At 42.1% G+C, this 23486-nt stretch overlaps 3 protein-coding genes across 8 annotated transcripts in view; 1 reads left to right on the top strand and 2 right to left on the bottom strand.

Moving 5' to 3' along the window:
• The window catches only part of RNF170 (ring finger protein 170), a 56678-nt gene extending 35049 nt beyond the window's left edge, over positions 1–21629 (bottom strand). Inside the window, exon 1 of one of the 5 annotated variants that reach the window (XM_036751061.1) lies at positions 21116–21629. The gene's annotated coding sequence lies outside the window, so the exon portion shown is untranslated. Of the gene's footprint in view, positions 1–20965 lie in introns of all 5 variants that reach the window. The other 4 variants (XM_036751062.1, XM_036751064.1, XM_036751066.1 and 1 more) reach the window with 4 other exon arrangements.
• Positions 6096–6578, bottom strand: LOC118843421 (translationally-controlled tumor protein-like). The gene has a single exon (XM_036751068.1). It carries the CDS (start codon positions 6498–6500, stop codon positions 6096–6098), a length of 405 nt encoding a protein of 134 aa, XP_036606963.1. The 5' UTR covers positions 6501–6578.
• Positions 21630–21906: 277 nt separating the features above from the next.
• HOOK3 (hook microtubule tethering protein 3) overlaps positions 21907–23486 on the top strand; it is a 110770-nt gene continuing 109190 nt past the window's right edge. The window contains exon 1 of one of the 2 annotated variants that reach the window (XM_036751640.1): positions 21907–22312. In XM_036751640.1, coding sequence (XP_036607535.1) covers positions 22256–22312 — 57 coding nt within the window. In that variant the 5' untranslated portion in view covers positions 21907–22255. The remainder of the gene's footprint in view (positions 22313–23486) is intronic. The other variant, XM_036751639.1, reaches the window with a different exon arrangement.

The raw sequence follows: 23486 nt of genomic DNA, 5'->3' as shown, positions 1-23486 counted from the left end.
TGAAATGCTAGCCCTCAGTAGAAAGGTTTTGTACAACCACCCAGTGTACTCCAGTAGGGCAAATCTGCCATTACTGCTCTTTGAAGTAGAGGACAATCATGCTCTGTCTCTCTCCCCTACCAATATCCAAAATTCTCCTACAAATCTTTGACTCCCACTTAGTATTCCATTCTTCCACACTCTTGGGGGAGATGAGGAACAACAGAAAAGGGCACACTGCTTTGAAGCCAGAGCACCTGGTTTTAAATTCCATCTCTGATAATTACTGTCTACATGACCATGGATAAATTACTGTAGTCCCTTCCAGCTTTAGAGCTATAATTCCACAATTCCCAATTTCCTGCTCATACTAAAGTCAAATGATCATATAGTGCCCCAACACAGAAATTAGATGAATACAAAATACTGGCCTAGTATTTTGTATAATAAATATAGCTCATAATTTCAGAGTAAAGTAATCCCTTCCTCTTGCCCAGCTGTTTCTTCCTATTCTTTTACATCCATAAATAAAAGCTTATTAATACAATTTCAGATTTTTGTGATCATCTACTCAATCTGGATTCATGGCCACCTTTTCCCATCAGTGTACTTACAAAACAACAGCCCAAAAGTGGAAAAAATGAGAATGAACATGCAAATCTTTGTTGGTTCTTCAAGGTTCTACTGAGCCTTCTGGTTACAGCGGTGCACCTATCTGCAGCAAATCAACTGGTGTCCATCGACGATCTGAATCAAGAATTCATTACACCACCACTTTTGTTCCTACTCTAATAACTTGTTCATTCAACAAATGGCAGCAGTCACAAGTGGGGACTGTAAGCTTATCAAATAACATTCTGTCATGCTGCTTAACATGGTTAATATTCTTGTATTTTCTTATTGTTTCCAAGGTTAGCACTAGCCCCTTAGGACAGTACCTTCTACATAGGAGGCTTTAAAATTTAATGAACTGATGTGAAGATTACTTGAGTCCTTAAAACACCTCAGTCCTATACTTACCTTAATGAGGAAAGTTAAATAATTATAGACATTAACTTGCTGAAAGATATGTATTAAGGAAGAAGTCTTACAAGGGGCAGTCAGAGTATACGTGAGCCATGAATAGATTAAGTTGTCTTGGTGGGGTCCATTAGCACAGATAAATCAAATCGTCAGTTTGCTACCATAGCACTAAGAGTTCCAGTGACAGTCTCTCTGGTTTGGCCACAGAAGTAATGAACTCAGCTTTTGACTGACCCTTTTTAGTCATTTAATTCATAGGAGGACAGTCTTATTTTTTTGAAAAATGATGAAGAAACTTAACTTTCCCATTCTTTCACCTCATTGTCATCCTTAAGAATTTTCTACATGACAACTCTTAAAATATTTAAAAGTTATCTTTCAACAACTATCATCCTTTACTCTCCCTCCCAGTTTCTTTCTTCTCCAGACTAAGCATCTATCTCTGCTTCCTTCAACCAATTTGCATGTAGCATTATTTCAGATGCCCTCATCTTTCTGAATGCCTTTTGTGGGAGGCACACGCCTGCTTGTAAGTCACCTCGTACAGAGAAGCCTGGTATTCTGAATGCCTATGATCAATCTCAGACTTTGTTTCTTCCTGCCATAACCAGTCTACTGGAAGCAGAATGTTAAAGAGAGGCTTAGAGGAACACAGCAGGAAGTAACCAAATGATTGTAATATTCCTGTGCGGTAATCACTAAGAAATCAACAGTATGGGAGAGGAAGCTAAGGTTGTTAAGTTTTGGGGGAGCTCAAAAGAAAAATGAGAGGAAAAAAAGCATTGTACGTACACTGATGGGAAAAGGTGGCCATGAATCCAGATTGAGTAGATGATCACAAAAATCTGAAATTGTATTAATAAGCTTTTATTTATGGATGTAAAAGAATAGGAAAAAACAGCCGGGCAAGAGGAAAGGATTACTTTACTCTGAAATTATGAGCTATATTTATTATACAAATTTCAAGAGCTGGCTTACTTGTTATGGAGTTTGATGATGATCGGGAAAAAGAAATACATCCTTTGGGACACTATGAGTGGGAAGACTCATTGGAAGGCTGGGAGCTCCGTCTCAAAGCCCAGCCCAGATAGTTCAGAACTCTTTGCAAGCCCTGGAGTGGGGAGCTTTTCAACATATCACATTTATTTCTTTTCAAGAGAAAAAATGGAAGACAGCAGGAAGAAGGCAGACATCACACACCCCTACTTGAGGAAAAGCTGCGACACTGAAATTCTGAGACATGAGGAGACACTTGGAGATCACTTAGCTTAACAGCATCAGAAAATGAACACTATAGGAAACTTATACTTAATTTCAAGAGGAAAAACTAAAAATTGCTAAAGTAGATTCCTAGGACATGAGAGCAGTTCTAGGAATAATAAAAGAAGAAAGTACAAGACAAAATAGAGGAAACAGAGTTTATAAAGTTAAATAAACAACCAAAATAATGTTTTGCATTCATGAGTGATCTTTTATTGAAAGAAAAATTCTTTACTACTATCTTTACCAGGTAGATGTGTCTGTGGAGGAACATGGGAACACGGATTTTGAGCTGAAGGAAACCGTAGAGACGATCTAGCTAGTCTAGCCTTTTCATTTTACAAATGAGGAAACCCAAGTTCAGCCAGGCTAACTGACTTACCCAAGGTTAATTAGTAAATGGATCATGACTCTAAATTCACTGCTCAAGAGAATAAACATTTATTAAGTCCCTGCGCATATGCTAAGCACTATGCCAAGTGCTTCAGACACAAAGAAAGGCAAAAGAAAGTCTCTGCTTTCGAGGAGCTCACAGTCTAACGGGTAGGAGGAGAGGGTGCTGGGAGGAGAAAAGGTAAGCAACTATGGAAAGCCAAGGTATGTACAGGTATAGAGTGGAGAAATAAGGCAACAGCATTAAAGGGAGCCAAGAACGGCTTACTGCGGAAGGTGAGACCTTAGCTGGGACTTGAAGGAAGCCAGGAGGTGGACATGAGGAGAGAGAATTCCAGGTATGGAGGCAGCAAACAAAATACAGCCTTGGAGATGGACTTCGTGTGAGCAGCAGCAGGGAGGTCAGCGTAGTTGGACTGCTGAGCACTTGGGGAGAATGAAGTGTAAGAAGACTGGTAGAGGATGGGGCTGGGTTATGAAGAGCTTTAAATGACAGAGGATTTTATATTTGATCTTGACAGTAATAAGGATCCACTAGAGTTTACTGAATACAAGGATGACACGGACTTCAGAAAGACCAATTTTACAGCTGAATGGAGGATGAAACGGTTTGGAGAGAGACTTGAGGCAGGGAGTCCAACTACTAGGCTGCTATAGTCCAAGTTTAAGCTGACGAGGGTCTGCACCAGAGTGGTAGCAGTGTCAGAGGAGAGGAGGGGATATATACAAGAGTTACAAACTAGAATTGATAGGCTTTGGCAAGAGATTGGATATGATGGGTGAGAGAGAGGAATCACGAATGACACTTACCATGAGCTCGGGTGCCTGGGACAACGGCAGTGCCTTCAACCGTAAAAGAAAAGTTAGGAAAAAGCGAGGGTTTTGAGAAAGGGTAATGAGTTCCGTTTTAGCATACTAAGCTCTAAACATGTGTGGGACAACCAGTTCAAGATGTTTAATACGCAGCTGGAGAAATAAGACTGAAGGTTAGAAAAGAGAATAGGTCCACGTAGGTAAATCTGAGAATCTTTACTGTGCTTGACTACAGACATTAGACACCTTTATAAAAGAAGTCCAAGACATTGCCAATAGCAGGAAAATTACTCCCTGGTTAAGAAAAATGGACAGAGAAATACTAGATAGATCAAAGGAAACTTTCATTAGCTTTATACATAGCAATATCCTGACTCATTGGGAGCTAATGAAAGGTTTCAAATACTTATTATGAAGCAGCAGAAGAGGACATTTAGAAAAATTGATCTAATCTCAACATACCAATTCAAAAGAGTCAAATGAATTCAGAAGAAAACAACAGTAACAAACAGGCCTTACAAAAGTTGTGGGTGAAGAGCAAAGCTAACTTCAACTTTATAGGAGCTGATGAAAATGTGACATTTCCATCAAAATTCCTAAGGTCAGAGAGTACTAAATATATTTGCTCCAAATGCCAAAGTCCATATCCTCTACACTTTGGAGTCCCCAGTTTTGTTGGGTAGGAGGGTGTTTCAACGATCCGGCTAGCAGCTGCTGTGGGGGTGTAAAACCAACAATGACCAGAACGCTGCAAAAGCCCAGGTTCTTTTGATCTGCTTTACTAAGGAAAGCAACGTTAAGGGGTTAACAAGCTTACTTTAATTAAGCATACAAATACCATTCACTTAGTTCAGGGGAAAAAGCCACCACCCTGAACTTAATAGCAAATACAAACAAATTACACACTTCGACAGACAAGCCAAATACAATTCATAGTTACCAACATCTAAGTTCAGCCTGGGAGCTCATAACAAGGGCTGGCCCAGTCACATGCACCACCACAGCTGTGGGTCAGAGCTCCGAAAAAGAGAAAGCCAGCCCCTGGTTTTATATCTTTTTCAGGGTCAAGGGTGAATCACACATGCAACTCACCCACAATGACCTAAAATCATCACAAAGAAGCAACTTAAACCCACATGGTCTAAAAGCCTCTGATGTCACAAACATGTCACTCAAACCCATGTAAACTAGGCTTTGCCTTGAGGCAAGAAGGTTGTCAAGGACTCCTAATTTAATCAAGGAAATAAAGGCCAAACTCTTCAAGGGCACTTCGTTGAACTAAGTGCTGAGAACCCATTTTGACTGCCAACGCAGAGGGTCTATTTATCATTTCTCAGTACTGGAGGGGTAAGGGAGAAGTGTGTCTTTGAATGTGCTGATAGTGAACTCATACAATTATAGAACTTAGAACTTGAGGGGACCTTGAAGATTAGGATTACCTAGTCCAATTTCCTTATTAAACAGTACAGAAACTCCCAGATATCCAGAAATTCTCTCAAATCTAGAGAAAGGAAGAAATTTCCCCAATTTTTTGAGTAGAACTATTTATGGTCCTGCTTTTGCAAAAGTTCCTTCTCCACGTGCATATTAGAAAACTTTAGATGGCATGGTAATGTCAACTGAAATATGCCAGGTCCCCAGTAGATAAGAGGTCAAAGGATATGAACAGGCAGTTTAAAAAAAAAGGTGTCAACAACCACAAAAAAAGTGTTTAAAATCACTGACAATAAAATTAATGTAAATTAAAAGAACTCTTAGGTTTTTTCTTACATCCAAATTGGCAAAATGATGAAAATAGTCAATGCAGTGAGAACACATATTTTCATGCACCGTTGGATGGTGAAGCTGTAAACTGGTCAAATCATTCTTGTGGGAAACTATTTGGAAATATATTTTTAAAATCTCTTACCTATATTATAAAAATACATACCTCTTGATCACGAGATACTACTAAGAGACTTATACCCCAGGGAGGTCAAAGACAGAAACAAGGTCCTATATAGACAAAAAATATGTGTGTGTGTATTACAGCAGCAAACTAGAACAAATGTAGGCATCCATCAAACATGGAATGACTGAATAAGTTGCATATATGAATGTTAAGAGACAAATATGCCATGTGGAACAACATATATGAAGAATTCAGAGAAACCAGGAACCATTTGTATAAATTCATGCAGAACAAAATAAGGAGAACCAGGATAATTTATACAATGATTACAATAATGTAAAGGAAAAACAATACCGAAAGTCTTTAGAACTTTGATCAATATAATGACTAATTATGACTTCAGGGGACTTCTAGTGAAGGATATTTCTTGCCTTTCATCAAATAGACACTGGAATATAGGAGTGGCCTGAAGGAGATAATATTGGATTTGGATAATATGTTGGTTTTTGTGGGGGAGGGTTTTGGGGTGGGCTTAAATGTGTTTTATTTTAGACAACCTGTATGACTTTTTTTTTCCTTAAAAATGCCTCCACTGCAAATAGATCAAGGCAAAAAATAAATGAATAAAGCTCAACATAGCATCAATCCAAGTTTTTCCAAGTCCTGATGTTATATGAGAAGAAAATCAGCAGCCAGTTATGATGGCAAGGTAATCCAAAGTAATTAGCTGAATTTGTTAACATTTCTCCATTTGTAAGTCATCCTTAACGAAAATCACGAATGGGGTGACACCATCATTACATGAGTCCACCATACCATCTAGATTCATGTTTTCACCTATAAAGAACTGATAGGTTTTAAAATTAGCAAAGATATGTTTGATTTGTTCTACAGCTCCTGTCATAAATAGTTTTGCTGTATCTGGCTTCTGTTCAAGTCTGCCTTTGATTGATTTCATGTAGTCTTCGATGTAATTTTTGTAGGGCTCTTCTGTGAAGCTAGCTTCTTGCAGATGATGGCTCATTACTACGTCAATTCCAGTGATTACAGTGGCATCTGTTCCTTTACCCTCAGGACCTTTAGCAGAAGCATTTCCACCGACTTGTGAATCATCAATGATACCCTCCGTCCTACTGGCCATTTGCTCTGCCACCTCCAGGCACAGCCTGTTCACAGTCTCCTAGATCTTGTAGATGGTGAAGAACATCTCATCATGGCTAATGATAGCAAAGAGGTTGGGGCCTAAGGCTGGCTCAGTATGAGCATGATGAAGCCAGAGCAGTGCAGGCAGAAAGGTTAAGTTGGTTTGTTGTTTACCTCTACTTTTTCATTACAAATCAGTCCATTTGGGTAGAGGGGGAACAGTCATTAGGAAATAACATCCATGTTTTTTTAAAAGATCAATAATAAAACATTTATATTACTGAAGCCAATTCTGAAAAGGACCAAATATCTCAGATCAAGATGAAAAGTATCAAACTACCTATGGCTGCCTATTGCCTCCAAAATCAAATATAAAATTCATTTGGCTTATAAAGCCTTCCAAAACCTGGCCTCTTCTTACCTTTCTACTCTTTTTACACTTTTCACACCCATCCTTTGCTTCATCTCTAACCCTAACCCTCTTCCCTCCCACCTCTCCCCGCCCCCCCAAACCCTGCCTAGTCTGGCCTCCTTGCTGTTCCTCAACTAGACGCTCCATCTCTAGACTTTGGGCATTGTCTTTTTTTTTTTTTTTTAGTATTTTATTTTCCCCTAGTTACATGTAAAAAGAATTTTTAACATTTGTTTTTAAAACTTTGAGTTCCAAATTCTCTCCTTTCCTCCCCTTCCTACCCTCCTTCACTGAGAAGGCAAGCAATTTGATATAGGTTATACATGTGTAGTCATGCAAAACATACCCATAATAGTCATGTTGTAAAAGAAAACATGGACACAAAAAAAATTCAAGAAAAATAAATAAAATTTTAAAAAGTATGCTTCAATCTGCATTCAGACACCATCATTCTTTCCCTGGGGACTGACAGCATTTTTCATCATAAGTGCTTTAGATTGTCTTAGATTGCTGAAAACAGCTAAGTCATTCACAGCTGATCACACTACAATATTGCTGTTACTTTGGACATAGTACACTTCACTTTGCATCAGTCCATGCAAGTCTTCCCATGTTTTTTCTGAGAGCATCCTGCTCATCATTTCTTATAGTACAATAGTATTCCATCATAATCACACACTACAACTTGTTCAGCCACTCCCCAGTTGATGGGCATCCCTTCGATTTCTAATTATTTGCCCCCAGAAGAGAGCTGTTATAAATATTTTTGTACATATAGGTCCTTTTCCTTTTTGTTTTTTTATCTCTTTTGAGATTCAGACCTAGTAGTGGTATTGCTAGGTCAAAGGATACGAATGGTTTTATACCCCTTTGGGCACAGTTCCAAATTGCTTTACAGAATGGCTGAATCAGTTCACAACTCCACCAATAAAGCATTAATGTCTCATTTTTCCCACATCACCTCCAGCATTTGTTATTTACCTTTTCTGTCCTATTAGCCAATCTAATAGGTATAAAATAGTACCTCAGAATTGTTTCTATTTGCATTTCTCTAATCAATAGTGAGAGTATTTTTTCACATATCTATAGATAAGCTTTTATTACTTCATCTGAAAACCGATTCTATCTTTTGATCATTTATCAATTGGAGAATGGCTCTTTTTAAAAATTTGACTTGGTTCTCTTTGAAAAATTAGGCCTTTATCAGAGAAACTTGCTTCAATTTTTTTTTTCAGTTAGTATTGCTAACTGTATTTCCCTCCATCCTATCCCTCTCCCCATCTGTTCTATTCTATCTCTCCTTTTACCCTGTCCCTGTCATTTACCCTTTTACCCTGTCAAAACTGTTTTGCTACCCCAATCTGCCCTTCCTTTTATCATCCTACCCCCTTCTCTTATCCCCTTCCCCTCCTATTTTCCTGTTGGGTAAGATGGATTTCTACACTCATTTGAGTGTGTATGTTATTCCCTCTTTGAACTAATTCTGATGAGAGTAAGGTTCATTCACTCCTTACTTCCCCACCTTCCCCCTCCATTGTAAAAGCTTTTTCTTGCTTCTTTTATGTGAGATAATTTACCCCATTCTACCTCTCCCTTTCTCTTCCCCCCAGTACAATCCTCACTCATCCCTTAATTTTATTTTATTTTTTAGATATCATATCTTCACATTCAACTCACACCTGTGCCCTCTGTCTATATATACTCCTAACTACCCTAATAATGAGAAAGATCTTATGAGTTACAAATATCATCTTCCCATGAAAGAATGTAAACAGTTTAAACTTATTAAGTCCCTTATAATTTCCCTTTCCTGTTTACCTTTTTACGCTCCTCTTGAGTCTGTATTTGAAAGTCAGATTTTCTATTTAGCTCTAAGTCTTTTCATCAAGAATGCTTGAAAGTTAATAGTATAAGCAACTTGAGAGAGCAAGGAATAGTTTACCTGTCAGATTTATGGGAAAGGGAAGAATTCACAACCCAACAAGAGATAGAGTGCATTACAAAATGCAAACTGGATAATTTTGATTATGTTAAATTGAAGAGTTTTTGTATAAACAAAGCCAATGCAACAAAGATTAGGAGGGAAGCAGAAAATTGGGAGAAAATCTTTACAACTAGTGTCTCTGATAAAGGCCTCATATCTAAAATATACAGGGAACCGAGCCAAATTTATAGGAATACAAGTCATTTCCCAATTGAGAAATGGTCAAAGGATATGAACAGGCAGTTTTCAGAGGAAGAAATTAAAGATATTTATAGGCATATGAAAAAATGCTCTAAATCACTATTGATCAGAGAAATGCAAATCAAAACAACTCTTAGGTACCACATCTCTCCTGTCAGATTGGCTAACATAACAGGAAAATGATAAATGCTGGAGAGGATGTGGGAATACTGGAACACTGTTACACTGCTGGTGGAGTTGTGAACAGATCCAGCCATTCTGGAGAGCAATTTGGAACTATGTCCAAAGGGCTATAAAAATGTGCATAGACTTTGACCCAGCAATACCACTTTAGGGCTGTATCCTAAAGAGATCACACAAGGTGGAAAGGGACCCATATGTATAAAAATATTTATAGCAGCTCTTTTTATGGTAGCAAAGAATTGGAAATCAAGGGGATGCCCATCAATTGGGGAATGGCTAAGCAAGTTGTGGTATATGAATGTAATGGAATATTATTGTGCTATAAAAAATGGGAAAGATATGGAATTCATAATAACCTGGAAAGAACCACATGATATGATGCTGAGTGACAAGAGGAGAACCAGGAGAATATTGTACACAACCACAGTCATATTGATTCTGTGATGACTAACTTTGATAGACTTGGCTCTTCTCAGCAATACAAGGTTCAAAGACAGCCCCAAAGGTCTCATGATAGAAAGAGCTATCTACACCCAGATAAAGAACTATGGGGTATGAATTTGGGTTCTCTTTTTTTTCCATATTTTTTTTTGGTTTTGTTTCCTCTTTGTTTCCTCTTTCTCATGATTCACTCCATTGATCATGGTTCTTCTTTACGACTTCACTACTGTGTAAATATGTTTAATGCGAAGGTATATGTAGAACATATATCGGATTCCATGCCATCTTGGGGAGAGGGAGCAGAAGAAAATTTGGAACTCAGAAACCTGTGGAAGTGAGTGTTGTAAACTAAAATTAAAAAAAATTAAATATATAAAAAAAATGCCTGAAAGTCCTCTGTCTCACTTAATGTCCATTTTTCCCCCTGAAGGATTAAAATCAGTTTTGCTGGGATTCTTGGTTGTAATCTTAGCTCCTATGCCCTCCAGAATATCATATTTCAAGCCCTCTGATCCTTTAATATAGAAGCTGCTAAATCTTATGTTATCTTGACTGCAGCTACACCATACTTGAATTGTTTCTTTCTAGCTGCTTGCAATATTTTCTCCTTGACTTGAGAACCTGGAATTTAGCTATAATATTCCTGGCAGTTTTCATTTTGGGATCTCTTTCAGGTGGTGATTGGCGGATTCTTTCAATTTCTATTTTACCCTCTGGTTCTAGAATATCAGGGTAGTTTCCTTGATAATTTCTTGAAAAAGATGATGTCTAGGCTCTTTTCTTGATCATGGCTTCCAGATAGTCCAATAATTTTAAAATTATCTCTCTTGGATCTATTTTCTAGGTCAGTTGTTTTTTCCAATGAGATATTATTTCACATTGTCTTCTATTTTTTCATTCTTTTGGTTTAGTTTTATTGTTTCTTGATTTTTCATAAAGTCATTAGCTTCTATGTGTTCCATTCTAATTTTTAAGGAGTTATTTTCTTCAGTGACTTTGGACCTCCTTTTCTATTTGGCCAATTCTGCTTGTTAAGACATTTTTCTCCTCATTGGCTTTTTGTACCTCGTTTATCATTTGACCTAGTCTGTTTTTTAGGACACTACTTTCTTCAGTTTATCTTTTTTGTGTGTGTCTCCTTTACCAAGCTGTTGACTCATTTTTCCTGATTTTGTTGCATCACTCTCATTTCTCTTCCCAATTTTAGCTCTACCTCTCTTACTTGATTTTCAAAACCCTTTTTGAACTCTTCCATGGGCTGGACCAATTCATATTTTCCTTGGAGACTCTGGATGTAAGAGCTCTGACTTTATTGTCTAATGAGTGTATGGTAATTTTCTATGGTCAGAGGTTTATCTCATTGTTTGCTCATTTTCCTAGCCTGTTACTTGACTTTTAACTCTTTGTTAAGGTAGGGCTCTGCTTCCAGGGTGGAGGGCACACTGTTCCAAGCTTCAAGGGTTTTATGCAGCTGTTTTCAGAGATACTTCCAGAGACCTGAAAGCTTTCATTTCTTCCAAGGTGGTATGCTCTCCTGGCCTGTGCTCTGGTCTGCAAGTGACCACAGCACTCTTTTCTGGCCTGGAATTGTGAGGAGGTTCCCCTCCCCCCACCCACCACTGTGGCCACAAGTTCTTCTATTCTAGCGTTTCTCCTCATCCAGGAACTGCCACCCATGACTACAACCTGGATCTGAGTGTGCACAAAGCAACAGAGTCCTGCCTCAGTGCTAGCAAAAAGACCCCTGTCATCTTCTTCTGACCAGTTTTTTGACCCCCTTACCATCTGTGGACTGAGAGCTCCAAAAGCTGCTGCCATTGCTGATTCAATCATTGCCAAGATCTGTGCTGGACTGTGCTCCACTCTTACCCAGGTGTGACAGACCTTTCCTGATGACTTTCTAAGTTTCCTTTGGCACCTGTGAGCTAAGAAGCATGGAACCTGACACTGTTGCCAATGATTCAGTGGCCCCAAAGCCTGTTCCTAGTTTGCTGGGGCCTGGTCTGTGCTGGCACAGCCTGTGCTGGACCACACTCCTCTCTCACCCTGGTACAACAGACTTTTCCTGCCAACCTTCCAAGTTGTCTTGGGCTGGAAATTTTTTTCACTCCATCTTGTTGTGGGTTCTGCTGCTCTAGAATTTGTTTAGAGTCACTTTTTATGGTATTTGGAGGGGTTTTGGGGAGAGCTCAGGCAACTCCCTGCCTTTACTCCACTATCTTGGCTTTGCCTCCCCAGACTTTGGGCATTTCCACCGGCTGTCCACTATACCTAGGACTTTCTCCCTTCCCATCTCCACCTCCTGGCTTCCTTCAAGTCTCAGCTAAAGTTAAAATTTCTGCAAGAAGTCTTTTCTGATTCTCTTATTAATAGTGCATTAACTGAAATATTTGTAAAATACTTAGCAAAGTGCCTGGCACAGAGCAGTTGTTTAGCGAATGTTTCTTCCCTTCCTCCTATCCCCTAGTGCTTTCCCTCTTGCTCATTTTCAATTTATCTTGCTTATATCTCACTTGAACATATTTGCTTATATGCCATTACACTGTGAGCTCCTTGAGGGCAGGGGTTGGCTTTTGCCTTTCTCTGTTTCTCCAGCACAAGCACAAGCTTAATAAATGCTAGGTGACTGACCGAACAGATTACTCATAGTCATTTCTACAATGACAGGAAATGAATTTTATTTCTGGAAATATAGCAATATTATGGGCACATCAATTAATAAACAATCATTTTTTAAGCACCTACCACCCTAGATACGGAAGATACGAAGACAAAAGCAAGAGTGTCCAAGTCCCCAAGGAGCTTATTGGGAAAAAACAACATGTATGCGCATATATATATGTGTATATACACACACACACACACACAAATAAAACTATACATTTATGTGGGCAGGTAGGTGGCATAGTGGGTAGAGTGCTGGCCCTGGAGTCGGGAGGATCTGAATTCAAATGTGACCTCTGACACTACTAGCTGTGTTATCCTGGGCAACACTTCACCCAGTTTGCCTCAGTTTCCTCACCTGTAATGAACTAGAAAGGGAAACAGCAAACCACCCTGTTACCTTTGCCAGGAAGACCTCAAATGGGGTCATAAAGAGTTGGACAGAACTAATTGACTAGACAACAACAAAAATATACTTATGCCCCAAAAGGCTTTACTAGCTTAAAACTGCACTAAGACTTTTGGAATGCAATGTATAAAAGTAAATACATTTGGCAGTGGTAAAACTAGTACTGGAGAGGGATCGGGTCTTTGTATAGCAGCTGGCACGAGAGGTGAGCTCTGAAGGAAGCTAGCAATTATTGGGTGGAGGTGAGAAGGGAGAAAGGGTTCCAGGAATGGGGAATGGAAGGACAGGCTGTCAGACAGAGGACAGAGAATGTTATGTTAGGAATAGTAAAAAACTACTTTTATTTGAATGTAGGAGCCATGGAGGAGAGTAACATATAATAAATCTAAAAAGGAAAACTAAAGCCAGATTGTGAAGGGCTTTAAATGTCACAGAGGACTTTGTGTTTTATCCTAGAAGCAACAATAGGAAATCACTGATACTTTTTGAGCAAGGGAGTGACGGGTCAGTCTTGTGCTTTACAAATATTAATTTGGCAGCTGCATGGACGATGGAATGAAAGACAGGAGGCAAGGAGATAAGCTAAGAAACTACTGCAGTAGGTGAGAGGCGTTGAAGATTTGAAGGTAGACCTTCATTAACGCTTGGAACTGATTAGATATAGATGCTGAAAGGAAAATGAAGAGACTAGGAGGTGTCTAAGGTGAAAACTTGGAAAAGTGGTGTCCTTGACAGAAATAGGGAAGTTAGAGTGGTTGAGACTGAGGAAAAGATAATGAGTTTTGTCTTAGACATTCTGGATTTGAGATGTGTATGAGAAATCCAGTTCAAAATGTCCAAAAAGAGGGGCAGAGCCAAGATGGCAGGTGGGAAGCAGGGACTTGCTTAAGCTCTCCCCCAAATCCCTCCGAACACCTGTAAAAAATGGCTCTGAACAAATTCTAGAGCTGTGGAACCCACAAAATAGCAGAGGGAAGCAGGTCTCCAAACCAGGAGAGCCAGGATAGTCTCCAGGAAGGGTCTATTGCACAGTGCTGGGAGCACAGCACAGCTCAGCGTGGGCTGCGCCAGGACAGACCAGACCAGGAGTTAGCCGGCCAGAACAGGCCTTAGAGTCGTGAATCACTGAGCTGTGGCAGTTACCAGACTTCTCAACCCACAAATGCCAAAGAGCAGGTTAGTGGGAAACTGCGGATGGAGGTGAGAGAAGTCTGGCCCCATCCCTGGGGGTGGCGGAGGTGGTGTAGCAGTGGCAGTGGCAGCAGCAGGAAGCTCCTGAGGCTGCTTCCTGAGTCCCTGGCTCACATGGTGGGAGGAGTCTAGCAGTGGATCAGAGCGGGAGTGCAAGGAGTGCTTTGTGGGCACAGAGGCAGGTTCTCTTGCTGTGCCCTGGTTAGATCTGGGTCATGGTACTGGTTGGTGGTTTGTGGGGGAGGAGGAGCATTGCTGTGACAGAGCCTGGGGTGACGGTGGAGTAGAAGTAGCTCTGAAAACAGCAGTGCTTGGGCCCCAAAGCTTGGGACAAAATAGTCTCTACTCTACAAGCACTGATACCCTGACAAAAAGCTCAAGGGTCAAGTAGTTGGCTGGAACATGAACAGGCAGCGAAACAAAGGCTCAGACTCAAATTCAGACTCAAACTCAAACGCTAACGCTAGATTCCTTTTTTGGTGACAAAGAAGATCAAAACATACAGCCAGAAGAAGTCAACAAAGTCAAAGAGCCTACATCAAAACCCTCCAAGAAAAATATGAACTGGTCTCAGGCCATGGAAGAGCTCAAAAAGGATTTGGAAAAGCAAGTAAGAGAAGTAGAGGAAAAATTGGGAAGAGAAATGAGAAGGATGCAAGAAAACCATGAAAAACAAGTCAATGACTTGCTAAAGTAGACCCAAAAAATACTGAAGAAAATAACACCTTAAAGAATAGACTAACCCAGGGGCAGCTAGATGGCACAGTAAGTAGAGCACTGGCCCTGGAGATAGGAGGACCTGGGTTCAAATATGGCCTCAGATACGTGACACACTTACTAGCTGTGTGACCTTGGGCAAGTCACTTAACCTCAACTGCCCTGCCAAAAAACAATGACAAAAAAACAAAACAAAAAGACAAGAGACAAAGGAAAAAAAAAAGAACAGACTAACCCAAATGTCGAAAGAGCTCCAAAAGGCCAATGAGGAGAAGAATGCCTTGAAAGGCAGAATTAGCCAAGTGGAAAAGGCGGTCCAAAAGACCACGGAAGAAAATACTACCTTAAAAATTATATTGGAGCAAGTGGAAGCTAGTGACTTTATGAGAAAGCAAGATATTATAAAACAGAACCAAAGGAATGAAAAAAAAATGGAAGACAATATGAAATATCTCATTGGGAAAACCACTGACCTGGAAAATAGATCCAGGAGAGACAATTTCAAAATTGTTGGACTACCTGAAAGTCATGATCAAAAAATGAGCCTAGACATCATCTTTCAAGGAATTATCAAGGAAAACTGCCCTGACATTCTAGAGCCAGAGGGTGAAACAGAAATTAAAAGAATGCACTGATCGCCTCTTGAAAAAGATCCCAAAAACAAAACTCCTAGGAACATTGTTGCCAAATTCCAGAGTTTCCAGGTCAAGGAAAAAATACTGCAAGTAGCCAGAAAGAAACAATTTGAATAATGTGGAAATATAATCAGGATAACACAAGATCTAGCAGCTTCCACATTAAAGGATCGAAGGGCTTGGAATATGATATTCCAGAGGTCAAAGGAGCTAGGATTAAAATCAAGAATGACCTACCCAGCAAAACTGAGTATCATGCTCCAAGGTAAAATATAGACTTTCAATAAAACAGAAGACTTTCAAGCTTTCTCAATGAAAAGACCAGAGCTGAACAGAAAATTTGACTTTCAAATACAAGAATCAAAAGAAGCATGAAAAGATAAACAAGAAAGAGAACTTGTAAGGGACTTACTAAAGTTGAACTGTTTTGTTTACATTCTTACATGGAAAGATGATGTGTGTAATTCATGAAAGCCTTCTCTGCATTAGGGTAGTTGAAGGGAATATGTATATATATATATATATATATATATATATATATATAGACAGAGGGCACAGGGTGAGTTGAATATGAAGGGATGATATCTAAAAAATAACATAAAATTAAGGGGTGAGAGAGGCATATATTGAGACAGGGAGGAAGGGAGAGATAGAATGGGGTAAATTATCTCACATAAAAGTGGCAAGAAAAAGCAGTTCTGTTGGAAGGGAAGAAGGCGCAGGGGAGGGGGAATGAGTGAATCTTGCTGTCATCAGATTTGACTTGAGGAGTGAATAACATACATACTCAATTGGGTATCCTACACCACAGGAAAGTAAGGGGAAGGGGATAAAAAAGGGGGGATGATAGAAGGCAGGGCAGATAGGGGGAGGAGGTAATCAAAAGCAAAGACTTTTGAAAAGGGACAGGGTCAAGGGAGAAAACTGAATAAAGGGAGACAAGATAGGATGGAAGTAAATATAGTTAGCCTTTCACAACATGAGGATTGTGGAAGTGTTTTACATAATGATACATGTGTGACCTATGTTGAATTGCTTGCCTTCCTAGGGAGGGTGGGTGGCAAGGGAAGAGGGGAGAGAATTTGGATCTCAAAGTTTTAAAAGCAGATGCGGAAAAAAAAGTTGTTTGTGCATGCAGCTGGGAAACAAGATATATAGGGAATGGGGCACAGAAATCTATCCTGCCTTACAAGAAAGTAAGGGGAAAGGGGATGGGGGGGAGTGGGGTGACAGAAGGGAGGGCTGATTGGGGAATGGGGCAATCAGAATATATGTCATGTTGGAATGGGGGGAGGGTAGAAATGGGGAGAACATTTGTAACTCAAAATCTTGTGGAAATCAGGGAAACTAAAACATTAAATCAAAATGATAAAATTCAAAAAAAATGTCCAAATAGTTGATAATGTAGGATTGGAACATAAAAGAAAAATATGGGTTGGATATATAGGCCTAGAAGTCATCTTCACAGAGAAGATAATTCAAGGATGACTGTAGATAGTAGACAAAGAAAAGCAGATGACCCAGGACCTAGGTAAGAGCGTCTAACCCATGGTCAGAGGGCAGGACATGGAGGTTATTCTAGTAAAGAAAACTAAGAAGGTGTGGTCAGACAGGAAACCACAAAAAAGTGGTCTTACAAAAATCAGAGAGGAGGAAATATCTAGGAGGAAGAGGTGAACAATAGCTAATGCAATGCTGAGTTCAATAAAGGCTATTAGATTTGATAACTGAGTGATCATTGTTAACTTTGGAGAAAGTAATTTCAGTTGAGAGATAATCAACCAATAAACATTTATTAAGCGCTTACTACGTGCCAGGCATGAAGGTCAGAAGTTAGATTATAAGGGAGGAAGAAGTGAATTTTTCCTTATTTTGCCTTTTTCACAATGACAAAGACAGAATGAAGACATTACAGGAAAAAGGATTCAACTCCAGAAGCAAGACTACTTACTTACCTAACAGCACTGTTATGGATAATACCATTAGTAGTACTTATAAACATTTTCTGCAAACAGGAAAATTTCATATTCACTAATGAATGTGATAGGGTATGATTACATTTCTCTCTCCTCCGAGGTACAGTACTTGTCAAGTGGAATTGAACTGGTCATTGTATAAAGTAAATCACATAAATACTTAAGTGATCTCCACATATTTACAATTTTAAGACTTGCCTTCATACACATGCACAAGGAGACACACGGAACCAGGACTATCTTACGAGTTAAATACATAAAATCATTTACATTATACCAGGACAGGAAGTTGGTGATCTTATAGAGGGCTAGTTTTCATTTCCTAATGCTTTGAAAATTTAGGACAGGAGGTGCTGACAGCTAAATACTAGAGTGGAAGCATCAATGAAAATGCCAACTGAAAAAGAGAGTGGGGAATTACTGACAGTACGTATTGCTTAGGAAGAAGGAGAAGTGGATGGCTGCCAGAGTTGTCTTACCTCTGGGAATGCCGACAAACCGAGATTTATTGGGTAAGATTGGAGATCTACCAGCAGATCTTGATCAGCTAGTTGTGGACTCCTGTATTACAAGTACTACAAGTATTTCACGCAAGAGAGAATGAAGAAGGAATTATTTGAGTCGACAGGTCAAGCGATGTTGGGGGGCAGGGAGCAGAGGGATGCCATGAATCACCATCTCCCTTACTTTGGAAAGGCTTTATGGAGGAGATAGGGAGAAATTTAGATATTATTTTACAAAAAACTCAGTGCATTTAATTAAATGACTGAGGGTAAAGGATAGAGAAAAGTAAAAAATTTACTCCAAAGATTGAGTGCCTTAGATATGTGCCTGAAGATATGATTTTAATATAATTCTGAAAGTTTCCAAGAACCTAAGAAGACTTTAAGTCTCTACTTTTTTCCAGTAAGATCTTATTTAGAAAGGAAACTCTTTTTGATTGGCTTACATAAGCAGCTAGGTGGCACAGTGAATAGACTGCTGGGTCTGGAGTCAGAAGACACAAAGCTCAAACCTAAGATCCAAGGCTTACTGACCACGTGACCCTGGGACAAGTCACTTAACCTGGTTTGTCTCAGTTCTTCCTCTGTAGAATGAGCTGGAGAAGAAAATGGCAAACAACTCCAGAAAATTCCAAATGAGGTAGGGAAGAGTCAGCTGCGACTGAAAAACAATAGAACAAAAGGCATAGCTGAAATAGAATAGTGCCTTTACTACCTAGTTGTAAGGAATGGATGAATGAATGAAAAGCATTTATTGAGCACTTACTAGGTACACAGCCCTTATGCTAATTGCCAGGGATACAAAAAGAACAGCAAGGCAGTCTGTTTTCTCAAGACTTTGTGTATATCTCTATGTAGTACTATGGTTTCCCAAAAACTAAATTAGAGATAACATTCCCTACCCTATCTACCTAACAGAATTTCTGGAAGGATCATGAGAAGAGATGTCAAAAGTACTTTGAGGGGTGCAAAAGGTTCTAAAAATGCTTGACATTATTACGTATGTGGAGACTTTGCAATCTAACAAAGAAGAGAAGTGAAAGTATGACTAAACCCAGCATAATCCCATCCCTGCTTCATTGTCATTTTTCTAGACTCCTCCTCTAAGTTCTAATAGTGCTACAGCACTAAAATCTTTATCCAAAGTGCTGCACTTCAGCTCTAGTGTTGCTGGGACAAAAGAGAAGCAGTAAACTTTGTCTCAAAAAAAAGTACTTTACTTCTCAGATAAAGATGGTAGGGACTATGATTAGACCCCACCCAACTGGTGAGGAGGCAGTCCCGATAACTACTGCCCAGATCTCAGGAGTTTTCTCTAAAGCCTTCTCACTTCACATAAGTCCCATGTAGGCACTTCATATAAGTTCTAAAGGAAAAGTTAGTGCCTTTCACCCTCGAGTACAAGGAAATTTGTAAGCTACATGTCTTTACCAGGTATCAGTAATCATCCAAAGGGCTTTTATCATACTTCATTTCACTAGTGTAGGCAGATCCACAGAGACACTGAGAAGGCAAGGAGATGGTTCAACATACTGTGGGTAAGAAATCAAGTTTTTATAAAGGAAGACAGAAGACTAAAGCTGTGTAAACCTGGCAAATTGAGTTAAAGCATAGGTAGTACTTGGTAAACAGGTCCATAAAGTTTGCAAAAGGCAAGGCACAAAGAAACTGATTGGAGCCAAATTCAATCCCATTCATAAGCATTTATTCACTTGAACAACCTTGAAGCAGCAGATGGCCAGACTTTTATAGGAATGAATTAAGCAGAACTGGGAGAAATTTGTTTTGAACTAAGTCAAGAGACAGTGGAATTTACCACTGGAGGCATTTTCTCCAGGCCTGTGATTTCATTCACTCCTAATAAGCAAATTCTCACTACCAAGGCAGATGAGCAATTATTCACGATTTACAAATGAGATGACTTGCCCAATCTCACACAACCAAGACATCAAGAGAGGGTTTTCCCCAGTCCAGTCCAGCTCTATATCCACTAATACTCTATCTACTAAACCTCTCATATGGTCCATTACTACAAAACAAATTGGTCATCCAAAGAATTTAGTAAACACTTACCATGTGCTAGGCAACGTATTAGTAATGGCGACACAAATTACAGATCCCTACCCTCAAGAAGGGTACATTTTAATGGTGAATACAACATGCAAATAATTATATATAAACAAAATATCTACGATGTAAATGGAGGGCGATTTCAGAAGGAAGGTACTTGAGGGATGGTAGAAAAGGGAAGGAGCAGGAAAGGCCGCCTGCAGAAATCGGGATTTAAAGGTGAATCTGGAAGAAAATCAGGAAAGCTGGGGGGCTAAGATGAGGAGGGAGAGCATTCCAGGCTTTGGGAGGACAGCCAATGAAGAGGCCACTCTTTCAAGCTGATTTATGATCCAGTGGCCATAAAAAAGTGAACTGCAATTCTGTGACCTTCTAACAAGACTTTGGTAACATACCACAGAGAATACGCAACAATGTTTCTGTCCTTATTCCTCCTAGCTGCTGAGGATGATTAATAAAACACAGCCAGGACCAGCCCACTGGTCAATGGTCCAACCCATCCCTCCTCTGCCCAGCCTCCTCATCCAGTTTGTTTTTTTTTTTTTTTATGAACTCCCATGTTCTGGGCCACCCCCCTCCTTAAGAAGGCTTCCCTTTTCCTCAGTCGATCCTGGCCTTCCTTCTCTGCCTCCCCACTTCGCAATACACCCAGCTAGTCCTCTTAAACAAGAGAATAAATGATACCGGCTATTTGCAATCTCCCCTGAAGGTTCCACGAGGGCATGTCTCAAGCATGTATCTTATGCAGAGTCCTTGAATGCTAAGTTCCTGTCCAGCTTTACTCCCCCCGCCCCCCCAAAAAAAGGTGGGGTGGGGAGGACAGGAAGGGAAGTCAGGAACTGATAGCAAAGCTGCCTCGATGGGCCCAAAGGAATTCGGGAAGATTTGGCAGGGGTGGAGGGGTGTTTACCGCCTAAGTAGCAGTAACCATTTGTGACAACACATCTTGCCTCCTCCTCCAGGATGCCAAGGGGACAAGGAGAGCTGACTAGCAGCAATACTGACGCTGGAAAGGAGGGGGGACCCCAATTCTCCAGACTGAGCGACCGGGAATGTGCTCCAGGCCTAAATACTCACCCACCACCGGGAGCGGCAGCCACCTGCCCACACCGCCTCCCAGTCCTTGAGGCCCCAGAGAATCAATGAAAAGGCCCAGGGAAGGGGCCGGCCGGGTTCCACACCAAGGCAGGCCGGCACCGGCGCGGGGACGGGGGCCCCATCACGCACCTCGGTCGGCCAGTCCGTTGCGGGCCCCGCCCCGGGACGCCCACCTGGTCCAGCCTCCAGTTATCTCCGCTCGGCGCTTCGAAGGCGCAGGCCTGAGGAAATTCCGCACTAAGTCCCGGGCCCGGAAGAGGCTCCGGCGCGACTCCCACGCACGCGAGCGGCCAGGCCCCCAAGGATGCGGCGGACGCCGAACCCGGCCAACTTGCTCCAGACCGCCTCTGGGCTGCCCAGCAACGGGCGACTTCCCCCCACCAGCCCCGCTCCCCTTCCGCTCTCCAGCTCCCCCTGGAGGAGGAGGAGCAGGGCGGAGTGAGCAAGAGAGAGCGGCCCGGAGGCGGGGGCGGGGACAGGGACAGGGACAGGGACAGGGACAGGACCTGGGCGGGGGTGTGGCGGAGCCGACCTAATGTAGTGCGTGGGAGGAGCCACAGATCCCTGCCCAGGGACGGAGGAGGCGCGTGGCCGTCGCCGCGCGCTCCCTGCGAGCCGGCGGCGGGGCGGGAGCGCGCGTACCTTTCTCAACAGCTGACGAAGCAAAACGTCAATTTCAGTTGACTAAGAGAGAGGGATTATTTCCGGCGACTTGCCCCGCTACCCCTCCCCCAGCAACAGTCACTGGTTCAAATTTTATTTATTTATATACTGAGGTTTCCCCATCACCGCTGGCGCAAGCGCAAATCCCGAGCGTCGGCAAAGTGGGGAGAGGGGGTGGGGTAGGGGTGAGTAGACAATTGCCCCATCCGCGCGTGCGCCGTCGAGCACGCAAGAGGCGCCGGGTGTCAGGGTCGCGCGCTTACGTCGTTGACGGCTCGGACGGACTGGCCGGCGAGGAATGTGATTGTGCGCAGTGGGGGCGGCAGCGGCCGCAGCCACAAGCTGGCTGGGGAGGAGGGATAGTCCGCTGGACTGCGGGCGTGGTCGGGAACGCGCAGAGCCGGCGCGCAGGCGGGAGCAGGACGTGGGAAAAGAGCGGTGACGGACCCGGGGCAGTTTCACGAGCCGGGGGACGCGTAGGCAGTGGGAGTGGGCAGGGCAGGCCGGCGTAGGGGCCCGGACTCTCCGGACACAGGCCGCGGCGGCGGTGGCGGTTTCCGGCTCGGCGGGGAGGGTGGTGCCGTCGCCTGGACCCCAGAGTAGAAGATGTTTAACGTGGAGTCTCTGGAGCGGGTGGAGCTGTGCGAGAGCCTTCTCACCTGGGTACGTGACCCCGGTAACCGGACGTTCATCCCTTCTCCGGTGCTTTTCACTTTACGGCGGGGAGGGGGGGGAAGAGGGAACTGAAGAAGGGGGAGCACCCCGGGCGGTGACACCGTCACATCCGGGCTGGCGGGGGCTGCGTAGACACCCGGGCCCGCCCCCCCATTCCTACCCACCGCCCAGCGTACTCTCCCGGGTGACGGGGAGATGGGGTGGGAGCCCTGGGACCATGTCCTGGCCAGCCTGAAGTTCAGTCTAGCCCGATCTCCGACGTGGAAACAGGTTCTGTGGAGGCTAATGAACGGGGCGTGAACGATCCTTTAATTAAGGAGGTTGTTTGCTGCTTGTGAAAGGCTTCACCCTCTTGCTTACGTTGGCTCGCAAAGCGTTTCCCTTCCGTGTATCCCACTGAAGCCAAGAGAACTCTCCTCTAGGACGGGTTCATGGTAGTAATCATAGTCTTTGTCTCAGCTGATACCTTGGAATGCCAAGAAGGTGTTAGGGGGCTTTAAAAAGGCAGTGCCACTAGTGAGTGGATAGAGTGCCCGGCCAGGAAGACTTGCGTTCAAATGTGGCCTCAGACCCTTAGTAGCGGTGTGACTCTGAGCAACTCCCTTAACCATGTTTGTCTGAGTTTCCTCGTGTACGGTGAGCTGGAGAAGGAAATGACAAACCACTACCAGTATCTTTGCCAAGAAAACCCTAGATGGGGTCATTAAGAGTACCACACCACTGAAGCAACTGAACAACCACGAATTTGCTCCTCCTGTCTCTGGAGTTTAAGGGGACTTTATACTTAAAAGACCATGGGAAAAAGCACACAGGAATAGATATAGACATGTCTACAAATCAGATATCCTAAACAAACTCAGGACCCCTGGACAATGTCCAGGGGTCCTGAGTTTGTTTAGGATGGAATGAATGCTTGAAGGCAGTTGAAACAGCGTGCATTTTGAACAAAAAGGAAGAGCTAAAGGCAAGTATGGAATAGTCAGGATATTTGGAATCCTAGAGCATTTGGGGAGCTAGGTAACTTTGAATTATTTTTTGCTTGTTTGTGCACAAGTTCTCCCTAAAAACATAGACTGGAGGGGCTGCTAGGTGGCACAGTGAGTAGAGCACTGGCACTGGAGTCAGGAGACCTGAGTTCAAATCCAGCCTCAGACACTTGACA

Source organism: Trichosurus vulpecula, chromosome 3 (genome assembly GCF_011100635.1).
Source record: "Trichosurus vulpecula isolate mTriVul1 chromosome 3, mTriVul1.pri, whole genome shotgun sequence".
In the NCBI taxonomy this organism is placed as follows: domain Eukaryota; kingdom Metazoa; phylum Chordata; class Mammalia; order Diprotodontia; family Phalangeridae; genus Trichosurus; species Trichosurus vulpecula.
Note: the sequence above shows the minus strand (reverse complement) of the source record. Positions and strands in the feature narration are given on the sequence as shown.

What these genes read in the sequence shown, in the direction of transcription:
- LOC118843421 (XM_036751068.1), bottom strand. Translation starts at nt 6,500, where the DNA reads ATGGCCAGTAGGACGGAGGGTATCATTGATGATTCACAAGTCGGTGGA.